The sequence below is a fragment of the Nilaparvata lugens genome, chromosome 7 (genome assembly GCF_014356525.2).
Source record: "Nilaparvata lugens isolate BPH chromosome 7, ASM1435652v1, whole genome shotgun sequence".
Lineage (NCBI taxonomy): Eukaryota > Metazoa > Arthropoda > Insecta > Hemiptera > Delphacidae > Nilaparvata > Nilaparvata lugens.
The window spans coordinates 11155880-11170194 of NC_052510.1; the positions used below are offsets into that span (position 1 = coordinate 11155880).

The following is a 14315-nucleotide window of genomic DNA, read 5'->3' on the forward strand; positions in this document are numbered from 1 at the left end:
ATTCAATATGAATAATTACCACAATATCAACTTCTCAACTACACAAAAAGTGATAAGACTGTTCCCCTGAGGGAGACCGTAACCGGAGAGAGGCAGATCACTCACACAGTCATCTTAAAAATAATAGCTTAAGTAGATATCCCATGGTATAGGGCGTTTATGTCGCAACTTTTACTGTTATCTCAAGCCGATTACTGTCGATTATTGTAGATTTTTACTGTTTTGACCGGGTGAGATTTTATGAACGGCACAATATGAGAGACTGCCAGCGTCACATAGCTTTATGGGAAAGAACTACGTGGACTATCGGCTTGAGATAGCAGAAAAAGTTACGACATAAACACCCTATACCATGGAATATCTACTTATGTTATTGTTTCTCTATGGTTTAACGCTAAACCACGTTTACTTGTAGATATGGTTGCATTTATATTAATGATTCATTCGGGGTTTAAACGAACAGCTGAAATTTCTCCTTTCAAACCGAGTATTTGCATGTACGAACCTATGAGTGTCATTTATATGTGCTATATTATCTCAAATTTGCAAGAATCAACTGATCGGAAGGATCTCAGTTGTGCGAAATTTCAGTTTGTCTAGTTCCCATTGCTTTGTGGATACAGTAATTAGACCAGTTATAGAATAAACACGCTGGGAAGTCTAGCCTCTGAAGCCAACATCTACTGCCATATCGCCCCATCGTGACGTCAACATCGGATAGAAAACTTTTGTGTAGAGTTTGTTTACATTGTTTTCCATAGCAGATTGTGTCTATTTCAGATGGAAGTAAATTATTATTTATGAAAATGGTAAACTCCCGCTGAAATAGACAGAATCTGCTATGGAAAATAAATGTAAACAAACTCTAGACAAAAGTTTTCTATCCGATGCTGACGTCACGATGGGGAGATATGGCAGTAGATGTTGGCTTCATCGAATTTCAGTATGAATATACAAATGGGGCGTGTCTATTGTATAACACTGGTCTAAGATACAGTATCATATTGACCATGTGCCTCAAGTGTCTCAAGTTATTTGTGTTTATTATCTAAATTTATCAAAACATGCCAAATAATATCTACATATTGTCATCTAAAAGCTAAAACCTAAGCTCCCTAACCTTTATTTTAATCCTTAAACCCTAATTAAACTGAATATTTCAGACTATATTCATCTAATTTCATACACTTGCACTTTTGAGATATGGCACATTTTAGGAACTCCCATCTCAAGAAGCAAATCAGTAATAGCTGTATCTAATTTTCTAATTTGTGAACGGTGTAGCTGACTATAGTCCGAGAGATATTACTTTTAACATGAAGAGGGGAAACCGATTTCTCCTTCCACAGTTTGAAGCATGGACAGAGTAGTGGAGAGGCGTGCACAATTAGATACTGACACAAAAGTAGGGACAATGTTGTTAGGTAGTGGGAGTGATTAGTGAAGGAAAGAGTATCGGGCCTCTTTGTCTTTGGGAGAGAGCCGTGTAAAAAGTTTTATTTCTCGGACTATAGACTCTCTGTGTATCAGCCTGCAACGTAAACACGATGCTGTGAGAATGTTCAAACTGAACGGCACAACGTCCCAATATTGTTTCAGTCTGTTTGGACTAGCCACCTGAGAAATCAGCCTACCCGCGTTTTGAATTGAGTGTTCTGTGTTGTACAGTATTGAATGGGTTTTGTTGTGTTGCAAATTGTTGTTTTGCATCTGAAGTGTATTAAATCTTGTTTTTGTTTTTGTGTGTGCAGAGGGCAGAACAGTGCAGAAAGTGTCGGCGACTTCGCTAGCTCTGGACCTGTTCAGGTCGAAAGGCATACTTGGCCTGTACCGAGGCACGGCTGCCACCATGCTTAGGGACGTCACCTTCTCCGTTGTCTACTTCCCTCTGTTTGCTCGTCTCAACGATCTGGGCCCCAGGAAGAGTGATGGATCAGGTGATTATATATTTAACATTCCCCAGTATCAATCAGCTTGTTCGAGGCAATTAAGTACAAGTAGGTCACATTGGTTGGATCAATTCTTTATCTATGCTTATATTAATTCACAATTAACAATGCAATACCATAGTTTATATTAAATTTTGACTTTTTCTTTTTAGGTCTACTACTAATATTATCGAAATAAAATGGTACTGAATGATTAAAAAAATCTCATTAGATGCTTTTAGTGAAGGTGACGGAGTGTGACTTTCAAAGTGTGAGCTCAAGTAACGTTTATAATTACGGCCCTCATGTTTCAAAAGGAAAGCATTAAGGAGAGTATGTTTTCTCTGTTTTCACAAAGCAAAGCAGAGATAAACTTTTGTCTTGTCAGCAATCAGTTCTTTGTCAAGTAATACCGGCTTTGTGTTATCAGCTGATCGAAGGTAGTTGAATCTGGTTGGTGACTTAGACCAGTTATAGAATAGACACGCCCCATTGTATATTCATACTGAAAGTCGATGAAGCCAACATCTACTGACATATCGCCCCATCGTGACGTCAGCACTGAATAGAAAACTTTTCTGTAGAGTTTGTTTACATTGTTTTCCATAGCAGATTGTGTCTATTTCAGCGGGAGCGCAGCGGGAGTTTACCATTTTCATAAATAATAATTTACTTCCATCTGAAATAGACAAAATCTGAAAGCTTTCTACTATCCAATGCTGACGTCACGATGGGGCGATATGGCAGTAGATGTTGGCTTCAGAGGCTAGACTTCCCAGCGTGTCTATTCTATAACTGGCCTAAGGTTGGTGAACCCTGCATTAAGGCGCAACTGACAGGCGTGTGCAGACAGATGGAGGAAAAATTAAACGTCTGCGTTCAGACATATGCAGACGGACGTCTGTGTGCGTTACAACATTCGAACATCTTGGGATTCAATGATTTTATTACAGCCAGAAAATACATACAGTATTACAAGGAGGGATCTTACTTCCGTCTATCTGCATACGTCCGTTTGCTGACTGCTGTTTTGTGCGTTTGCCTTTACAGATCTAGGGCCGCATTTATGAATTATTCTTGAGTACGATCGTAGCCAAGTAGGATTTGTTGCCTAGAAACCAACTACTAGAAACGTTATGATTGATTCCTGTTATTGGTTACTCGACAACCAAAGCTGCTTGAACAAGTTTATTCTCTAGAACATTTTATGAACAAATATGACCCTTGTTTTTACTTTAGTTTCTCATACATCAAATTTTTTTCTTTTTCCACTCTTTCAAATTTTTTACACTCTAAAGCAGCCGCACACTGGGACAATAATAGATTTCTATAGCTGTCGCGGAAACACGGAACTGGAAATGTCATTTACATTTTAGTTCCAGAGATTCACAATTCACAACTGATTCTGGAAGCTACTATAATCCCTGTGTGCAGGCTGCTTCACAATAGATTGTAAAAAATCTCGTAGAGAAAAAAGAATGAATTTGATGCTTGAGAAACTGAAATACAAAAGTAAAGGGCTATATCCTGTTGATTCTCTCCCAATCATAGATTTGATTTTGTGCTTGTCTAATCAAATTAAATTAATATTTTTTAAATGTTCTTGAGAACAAACTTGTTCATGTTGCTTTGGTTATCTAGTAACTTATAACAAGAACCATCATAACAATGTGTGCAGGCTGCTTTACTAGAAATATTCTTATGCAAAATCCACATTTCAATAGGTTTTTATGAGATTTGTGATTTATGTTTGTTTCATAGGTGAGGCAGTGTTCTGGTGCTCGTTCCTGTCTGGCTGTGCGTCCGGTTCATTGGCTGCACTGGCCGTAAATCCGTTCGATGTGGTCAAGACTCGACTGCAGGCCATCACTAAGGACGAGGGCGGACCCAAGTATTCCGGCATTGCCGACACCTTCGTGTAAGCACCTAACACATTCTTTCTCAACAGACCTATTTTCAAAATATTCCTCAACCTATTTTCGATAAGCCTGACTGAAACTGAAAGGGTACTAAATAGTTGAAAGAATAAGACGTTGATGTTGTCAATACCACTATATATTTGTTCAAAAATTAATTCACATTTTAGAACCAGGTTTCAAGGTAACACCTACCACATCTTCAGCTGAACTAGTAGTTCTGTGAACAGTAGACCTCGCGCTCAGTAAGTTACATTGACCTGTTGTTATGTTTTCTCAAAAATTAATAAATAATTTAACATGTCTAGAGAAAATCCTAAATAAACATAGAGCTTTCTGGCCTATCGTACCGTGACGTGTCGTCCCGGAACGTGAGTGTGAGCGCTGTTATCAGGTCTGGCTGCCGTCGATACGCCAATCCAATCAACCCATCAGAGAACATTCTGTGTTGTCGTGTTGGCGAAAAATCGGTGTGTTGAAATTAACAAAATAAACTACCATAATGCTGATTTCCTGCAAACTTCATTTCTCACTTTTCATGATTTTATAAATAAATTTATTTTCAATAATATTTGAAAAGATTAAAAAAGAAAAATGTAAAAAAAATGTTTTTCTATTAATAACTCCAAACTCCAAACTAGAATCATTCAGCTTATGGAAAGACAAAGATAGTAGACAACTGTCTACTAACTTTGATGGAAAGATAGATTTTCAAGAAGTTCGATGTTTTTGAACGGGTAGTATTATAGTCCACTAGACAGCTGAATTATGATGAATAATTCTATAGTCTGATTTTTACGGCAATATTGGTGTTCGAAGGAAACTCCTTTTCCTTCTGTATTATCCTAAAAATGCAAAATTTTGAAAAACCTTATGTATTCGTCGACGCGCAATTTAAAAAGGAACACACCTGTCAAATTTCTTGAAAATCTATTACCGCGTTTCGCCGTAAATGCGAAACATATAAACATTTAAACATTCAAACATTTACACATAAAGAGATATGCCAAACCGTCGACTTGAATCTTAGACCTCACATCACTCGATCAACTAATGTTGTTTGTCAAACAGTTCAGTTGAAGATGTGGTAGGTGTTACCATGAAACCTGGTTCTGTAATGTGAATTAATTTTTGAACAAATATAGTGAATATAACGTCAACGTCGTATTCTTTCAAATTATGGAGAAATATCACAACATCTCATACCATACAATCAAATAATTATGGTACTAAATAGTTCGTTCTTTAATTTATATTGAATGGCTTCAGATTTAGAATACATCAAAAATAATCATCTTCATATGAGGGTATAATCAAATGGGATGCGTGTATGTGCAAGTGTTCGCCAGATCACTTGAGTATGAGCCGAAAAACATATTCTGGAAAGAGCCATTGAAACACGTTGTGACTTGTCTTAAGCTGCTCACACTGAACGCCACCAGCAAGTGCACGCTTTCAGTGTGAGTGTTCCCCATGCTCGTTTCCAGGTTTTGTTTCTCATCTGTGCGCTTGGACATGCATGACCACGCGTGCATTTGCACGTATGTTCATCCAATGTGATCAAACCCCAACACGCAAGAACAAACCTGTGTAAATGAATATTTTTATTGCTTCGTTGAAAATCAAAACAAGCGTAAATAAATAAACTTTATTATTGCTTTTCGTTGATTGTATAATCTCCTGTAACATTTTTGTAATAACATTCAATTTTTCTAAAGCTCTAGTCAGTCATGTTCCGTAGTTTGGTAAAATTCTTCAATACTTAGTTGATTAGACTGAGTTTTGCCTGATCGTCGGTGAATTTGTCCTGATTGTAAATATACTATGTCTTGATTGAACTAACTTGATTTTTATATTTTTTGACAGTAATCTATAAGAATCTCAGTCAAATCGTTCTATTATCTCAGTGATACTCTGAATAGAGTAATAAATTGAAGTAACCTTCAACTCTTAGACGAGTAAATTCTAGTAGTAAATCTTTTACATAATCTTTATGAAAAGATAATTATATAAATTTTCAGTAGTATCTTTGATTAGTAAATCTTTGAAGAATTGTAGAATTTTTTCAGTACTGCAGACAATCTCTGAAGAATTAGGCTACTATAACTTCCACCTTGTATTTCAATTCAATTCAATTTTATTTATTCACGTATAATACAATTTTTACAACACAATTACAATTATGAAATTAATATAAGAACCAACATGGACTATTACGTCCGTGTGTGGGAGCAGTTCTTAATATTAGCTGTGTTAAATGGTCATTATAGTACATTTTCTGAGAATGCATATCTGTTATTAGATTTTTGAAGAATCATTCTAGTAAATTCCTGAAGAACTATATTAGTAAATGTCTGAATAATTATTTAATTGAAATTCTAGTTGTCCTAGGGAGAGTAAAAATGCTATATTATGGATAATTGAATAGTTTAGGCAAATAAGTACCATCTATGTTGAACGCTAATCTAAAGCGGTCCATACACTGCTCGTGCATTGCACATCCTGCCATTTTTTGTATTGGCACGACCAGCTTGGCATGGCACGATGAGCGCCATACACTGCAAATTCAGTTCGCTCCGTGCCGTGCTAGAAGTCGGTTGTGAAAGTGATATTTTTTGGCCTGGCGCGACGGAAATCAAACCTTTCCGGATTACCATCGTGCTGTGCAATGCAGGACGTGCTTAGCACGACATTCCTCACACACTGGCACGATCCTTCCTTTTTTGTCCCATCCTGCAAGCATGACATGCAATGCTGGACCAGTGTATGAGCCGCTTTTGATTGCAATTAGGCGTGGTCGCATTTAGTATAACGTGTCTCAACCCGAGGTACAACCAACAGTTGATCTATCATCGTTTAAACCGTGCACATGGGCCTTAGTTTTGTAAATCTCTATAGTTTGAAAACGTTGAAAATTTGGAGAATCACCATAACGTTTCTCTCTGTCATTTTAAGCAAAATTCTAAAGAATCACAATAAATATTTTATCTAATTTTATTGAAACTGTGAAGAATTACATTAATCGTTTTCTCTGATTTCAGCAAAACTTTGAAGAACGAGGGACCGACTGCATTCTTCAAGGGCGGCGCCTGTCGTATGATAGTCATTGCCCCCCTGTTTGGCATTGCGCAAACTGTCTACTACCTGGGAGTCGCCGAAAAACTGCTCGGAGTTCAAAAGTAAACTGGATCCGGAATCTTTAGAGAAAAATAGTTAAATGTCTATGCCACCGAAATTATTATCGTCTATTGGAATTCTACTGTAACTACCGTACACTGAAGGCTATCGTTTACCGTCAAAGAATTATCGTTCTACTAATCTTGATCTAATTGGATATTAATTATGATATTATTAATTTAAATTATAAAATTATTAATTATGATCCACTTCAATCTGTCAGCTTTGTTTGCTATATCATATGATGAGAAATGCTGATAGCTTGAGGTGAATCTCAGTATAGCAGTTGTTGAATTAACGAAACGTTTTGGACCGTTTTATGCTGATGAGAACAAATAAACATTACTAAGGCTAGCTACACACGTATCGATTTTGTTCGTACGATATTCTGCCGTGCTTATAAATATTCTATTGGATTAAACAGATGATGTTTGTCAAGCTCCGTTTAATCTGACAGAATTCATAAGGACGACAAAGTATCGTACGAACAAGCATTGATGTGTGTGTGTGCAGGGCTTAACAGATTTCGAGGGAGATTCACTTTAAACTGGCAGCATTGTTTGAATGGGTAGCTTTAATGCTGTCTATGAGGGATGCTGACAGTTGTAAGTGAATCTCACTATGAGATATCAACGATCAAAATTTGATTGTTCAAATTTATGATTCTCATTATCAAAAATTGCATCCTGCAATTTTGATTTTTGACCAAGATTGATTAACTTATCAAAGATTAATTCATTCATCAACCCAATGATGAATTGAAGTGACGGTATCCGTTAATATTGTTGATGATCAGTGTATGGTAAGTACGGCTAAATGTTACTTATAACCGTCGATGTTGTTAATGTACTGTTGTTTGAGTGTCATCATATCAAAATGTTGTTTAACATAGTCTACAATAATAGATTATGCTTGATTGTTAGGTATCTTTCAATTCTATCTACTGACAATAATTACCTATAATAATGTATTTGTTGTATAAGAATATTATGCGCATTATTTCATTATATTAATGTAAAAGACAACTTATGTGGCCATTCCGTATTTGTGTGAGTGTGTATGTTGTGTGCATTGATTTCTCGTGAAATGTTGTTGCATAGGATTTTAATAATTTTAACATGTTGTATTAAATCTTAGAAGATTAAGATGTTAAATTATTGTGATATTTCTATTCTAGGTTTTAAAATTGCATCCAAAAATGATTTTGTACATATTATTTATGTCAAAAGTATTCACTGTCAATAAATTGTTTTTAATAATAATAATTTTGAATGTAATTCAATAAATTTTAACATTCTGACAAAAAATTCAGTTTTTGTTTCTCAATAAACTTATTATTTCTCTTCATAAAGTTTTAAAAAGGGCCCACTTTACAAATCATACGAAAATATCCATAAAATGATTATCAGTTCTAGACCTCACCTGGTTGTGAACGTGGACATTTTTTAATTAGGTAGCCTTTGTGTAATTCTTATAAATTAGATCAATATTGTTACATAAATTAATAGATAATTTAGTGTTTGTCAGTTTATTCAATTAGAAATTATTCTGTTAGGATAATACAAGTTTAATAAATGCATATAAACTAGAATCCCTTAATTGGAGATATATTATGTTTTTCGTGGCTGCTGAAATACTCTTGCTTCATGATATTGTAATATTATTATAAATTTCTATGTAGATCTAATCTAAATGTGAGTTAGGAATATTTTCTTCATATCGTGGATTTTATTCTAGTTGGTTTCTCATTACCGGAATTGAAAAGTAGAGCTTAAATGAGATAAAGGTTGAACTTGATCAAAACTAGACACTGTGTGTTCTAAACGTTTTTTACACATTCACAAAAGATGATACTGCCATTCAAAGTATTTTATTAAAATAATGGGGAAACAATTTTGAAGAAACTTTGTCCAGTGCTTAATATTGTGCTAGAGTGTTTGATGATGCTTTATTTATTGAATAATGATCAACTACTTATAATAATTTATTTTCTAGAAGTTGGCCATTTTTAATTCTATGAAACGTTCTATTTCTTTTGTTAGGAGAAATATATTGTTAACGAATGAATGAGGCCAGATTCCAAATCCTTGAAACTATGTCTTGGGGAAAGACTAACAAGGTAATGTGTAGATTGAGTGTATAGAGTAGAATTTTAGTCAATTAACAGAAAACTGATCACTCAATGCAGGGTAGAGATAGAAAAATAGTTTTTTCTATTCACAATAACCCATTCTGTGTCTTCTAATTATAGTGGTTTAAAATCACTTAGTTCCATTCATCAGAAATATTTGAGTAAATTAAAAACTAGCTAAATATGTAAAGAATATATAGCTAGGAAGAATATTGTACCTATTCTATTTGTTGTACATCTTCAATAGCAATCCAAATCAAGGAAATGAATAACAAACTCAAATTAATAGAATGTGTGTAATAGAAGCATAGTAATAAATGAATGTGTTATATTTAATATATTGTAATAATAACACTCGTATAGTTTTAGATCGATTCGTATCAAAGAAGGTCACATTATCACTGGAACTGTCAATTCTAAGCAATAAATTGATAAACTGACAATATATTTATATTTTTGTCAGTACGGTAATGTAATTGGCGTTATTTTTGATAATTCTATTCTATTCCTGACTTGAAATTTCTTGATATTGAATAAATGGATTGGTAATATCTTATATGAGAGAGTACTGAACTTGAATTCTCTGCCATTTAAACTATGAATCTTAGAATAATTTCCTTAAGAATTTATAAATCTTGGAAAAATTCTTCACACAAAACCTATCAATTCTGATTTTACAGGAGTTTTTCTATCAGGATCGTTATGTATGAGTTTAAAACTGGGAAAAATTTGTAAAATTGTGACAAGATTAATTTGGTGTTGTTTAATTTTTACTCTGATCATAAACTGTATCAATGCAATTCTTTGGCAAGAAAATTGAAACATGTTCCAGAATACTGTTGAAATAAGCTGTCCAGAAGAGGATTGTGATAATATGATAATAATTATTGTATTATGAGGTAGTTATGAACATATTTTAGTGCGCTTATTGGTGATTGAACATAATTATTGTTAATTACAATATTATTGGTAAACCAGTTATGCTATTTAAATACTGTATTTGCCTTTGCTTCAAACATATATTCAGTATTATTTGCTATAACTTATAATAATCGTTCAAATATGTTAATAAATGTTATTTTAAAAGGATAAAACTTGTATCAATAATTACTATATATCATTGATATTTTTGTAACTATAGCTGTTGAACTTTCGTAATCATTCATTCTGATACTTAGTGCCGGTTGCAAAAAAGCCGGGTTATTTTCAATCTGATTAATTTCAGTAGATCCATCTTTTTGAATTGGTCTCCTCTGATTTGGTTCACGTGAAGTTAATCAGGATTAAAATTTAACCGGCTTTTGTGCAAGTGGGCCTTTGTAAGGGAAATTTTTGCATTCATCTGGAAATTAATCTCAATTTACTGTGATTAGATAGAACATTTCTGGATGAATGTTATTATAATTCATTTCTTCTTTCGTAATCAATTAATTTTTTATGCTTTTGTACTCCAGAGCGAAGCTCGGTCCCCGATATTGACAAATTAATGTGATGAACTAATCCGTTAGTTCAACAGCAGCTCCTGAAAATCTATATATATAAAAGCGAAATGGCACTCACTCACTCACTCGCATAACTAAAAATCCTGTAAAATATTAATTTTTATTTAAACGAAGTGTATTTTTGACAATATTTCAAGTCTTTTCAATTATGAAAAAGTTCCATAGCATCAACATTTACGCTACGAACTTAATTGAATAACACTTGATATTTTCGCTTTTTGAGAATAATAATTAAGAGCTGAAAATTTTTTGAAGTGAAGAAATACAAGACTTAACCTATTTCGGACTATGTGTAACCTTATCTAAATTTGGGAAAGGCTACTTTATTTTTTCTTTCCCTATCATTTCAATGGTGCACTTATTGTAAGAAAAATTAATAATAATAATGATGAAGCTGACTTGATCAATTATTGGACCTCCATTGCATATTATTTGTTCAAGTGTTCAGTATACTTTATGAGGAGTTCAGAGTTCTTATAGAGTTTCAAATTTTGATATACAGTAATCTTCTATCCATCTATATATATATAAAAGCGAAATGGCACTCACTGACTGACTGACTGACTGACTCACTCGCAGAACTAAAAATCTACCAGACCAAAAACGTTCAAATTTGGTAGGTATGTTCGGTTGGCCGTTTAGAGGCGCACTAAAAAATCTTTTGGCAATATTTTAACTCTAAGGGTTGATTTTAAGGGTTTAAAGTTCGTATTTTAGCATGTATATTCTTTTTCTCCCAATCTCTTAATTATAATTGAAATTTTCATATCATATGTTACTATAGAACTATAATCTGGATAGAGTACCTCTTCGAAATAGTCGTTAACTGGCAACTAAATTAATAATTTTTTCAGCTTGGCATTAAGTTGAGTTGACTTTGTTAGGTTGGCACCAAGTTGAAGATTTGAATGCATTTATCGCGGAAAAATTGATTGGGCACTGCTACTTCAATCCTGGGAATATTATATTAGACTGGATTGTCCTAACATATGATAAAAATGCTCAAATGGAAAATGCAGGCGAGCGAAGCGAGCCTGCTGATCTCATTCTTGGACGATCCAGTCAGGGGTCCAGGGGGCGGAGCCTCCTGGCTAGACGGATATGGCGAGCGAAGCGAGCCTGACGGCTAGTTGGAATATATATATTTTTCAAATTAAATAAACTAGTAGCTCTGTGAATAGTAGATCTCACGCAGTTTTTTCAACCAAAAGTATCTGATGTCACCTGTTCTAGTTGTTCAGTTGAAACATAATTTACTCTTAAAAACTGTTAATTCCACACACGACGCGCCATCAAGACATCCCCTTGGCACACAGCAAAACATTTTTATTCACATAGACTATCACTCCGTAGTTCTGGTTTCGATTATTCTTATTTAAAAATATATCATATCCTTCCATATTTACAGTCACGCAGCTATCATCAGTCCACGTTTAAGTAAGAGCTATTATGTCAAACTTTTTATTGTAACTGTTTAGAATCACCATCAATTCATCTACTATATATGTTTATTATAGCTTCTTATATTCAAGCTTAAAAAAAACGAATGTTCCCAATCTCACTATGCTCCCCAATGAAAAAATTAAATAAACTAAAATCTTCAAAAATGCTAATATACACGTCTTTCCTCATATCAACTAAATTATCAACAAAACAATCCATTCAAGACCAAATGAAAAAAAAAATTGTGAATCGTTTGCCGCTCGCATGTGCATACACGATTGAAAAATAAAGTATAAAATGCTGAATTATAATCGTAAAGTAGGCCTGAAGTAGGCATACACTCATAGCATAGCATAGCCAGTGATTTCAATACCCCAAACAAAGGAAAAATATCAAGAATAGCGGTATATTTCGCACCTAGAGCAGAAAATGAGATTTTTCTGGCTCGAAATCGGTTTTCAAGTCCGATTGAAAAGATTGAGAGCCGGAATAGTTATTTGTGCAACTAGTGCGCAAAGTGTCAGTTTGCTGCACCGAAAGAAACGTTTACGCCCGAGCCGTAGGCGAGGGGGGAATGGTTTCTTGAGTGCAGCAGAGGAACTTTGCGCACGTATTTCACATTAAGTTTTTCCTACAGTTACCATTGAATATGAAAAGTGGGTAATTATGGGTAAAATTGCCTGAAATCCATCAAATGTTTTTCTGTGTAATTTTATTATTGATAAAAAGCTTAATCCTAAAATCCTAAAGTCCTCGTTGTCCTCCATTATAATATATAATGAATAATAATTAGCGCGTTGTGCTTCGTTGCACCTCTGCTCACTATAGCAGCCACAGCAGTCACTGTTACCAACTTCATTTTGATTTTGCTGCACTGTTGCTCCATATAACCTACTAAGTATTTTGCGTTGCCATGTTGCAAATCTGGAGTGCAGAAAATTTTTTCCCGCACTAGAGCGGAAAAGTGATTCTTTGCGTTCTGTAATCAGTGCAGCAATGGCCACTTTTCAACGTAACTGTAGGAAAAAACATTTTTGCCCGTGGTGCGAACGCTATTTTTCGCCACACTCAAAAATAAACAATATATATATGAGAATAGTTGTTTACTACGCACTTCCGAAAGCAGAAGTGGAAGTGATAGCTCTAGAAAATCTGAGGTAATCTGAATATCAGGAAATTGTCCAAGTATTTTTATTTTTTATTCTGATTTGTCTAAATAACCTAAAAGATGATGTTCAATTATGTGGGACGTTGAGTTTATACTTTTTTATTCTTTCAAATGACAATAAGATGATATTATCATAGAGAAACAATAGCGTAAGTAGATATCCCATGGTATAGGGAGTTTATGTTGAAACTTTTACTGTTATCTCAAGCCGATTACTGTTGATTATTGTCGAATTTTACTGTTTTGTTGGGGTGAGAGTGTATGAACGGCACAATATGAGAGACTACCAGTGTCACACAGCTTCACGGGAAAGAATTACATGAACTAGCGGCTTGAGATAACAGTAAAAGTTGCGACATAAACGCCCTGTACCATGGGATATCTACTTATGCTATTGTTTCTCTATGATATTATTATAAATGTTTTAATTATTGAATAATGAACACAAATAATGAAAAGTTTTTTGATCAGCTGGCCTAGGCCGGAAAGAAACCTGTTCTGACGTCAGACAAGAGTCGTCTGCAAACAATGTCTTTCAGATCTACGTAGGGACTGGAAAACAACTGCTTTCTGTGCAGTGTGGCGAAAAATAACTAATAAAAATAACCCACATGGGAGTACGAAGAATAGAATGCAAATGATCGGTTAATTCCTTTCAAATTAAAACATCAAATCATGTTTAAAACTTTGCAGAATAATAGCCTACAACAGTTTTAATTAGGAGGGTTGAAATGTTGTCTCAATTTTAAGATATTTTATTTTAAAAAAATACTTTATTCACCTATGTGATACATTTGTTTATTCTTTGTTTTTTTTTATTCTTTTTCAAAAATGAATAAGCAGAGAAGGAAGACACAAAGAAGAATTCGAGTGCAATAATATTTGATTAGATTATTCTACAACCGTACCGTACCTGTAATAATAATTATTGATAACGGTAGAGCTGTTTCAACAACAATACTAACGTTACAGGAGTTAATCTCTGCTTTGGCAAGTTAGAGCCGGCTAGCTGCAAGATATTTTGAGTGCCAGATATTCCCAATTCATGCG

General features: G+C 34.3%; 1 protein-coding gene across 3 annotated transcripts in view; it reads left to right on the plus strand.

Annotated features, from left to right (window-relative positions):
* Positions 1–14315, plus strand: part of LOC111051320 (mitochondrial glutamate carrier 1) — a 65799-nt gene that overhangs the window by 19719 nt on the left and 31765 nt on the right. Inside the window, exons 7-9 of one of the 3 annotated variants that reach the window (XM_022337811.2) lie at positions 1752–1937; positions 3690–3846; positions 6886–9661. In XM_022337811.2, coding sequence (XP_022193503.1) covers positions 1752–1937; positions 3690–3846; positions 6886–7027 — 485 coding nt within the window. In that variant the 3' untranslated portion in view covers positions 7028–9661. Of the gene's footprint in view, positions 1–1751; positions 1938–3689; positions 3847–6885; positions 9662–14315 lie in introns of those variants that run through there. The other 2 variants (XM_039433692.1, XM_039433693.1) reach the window with 2 other exon arrangements.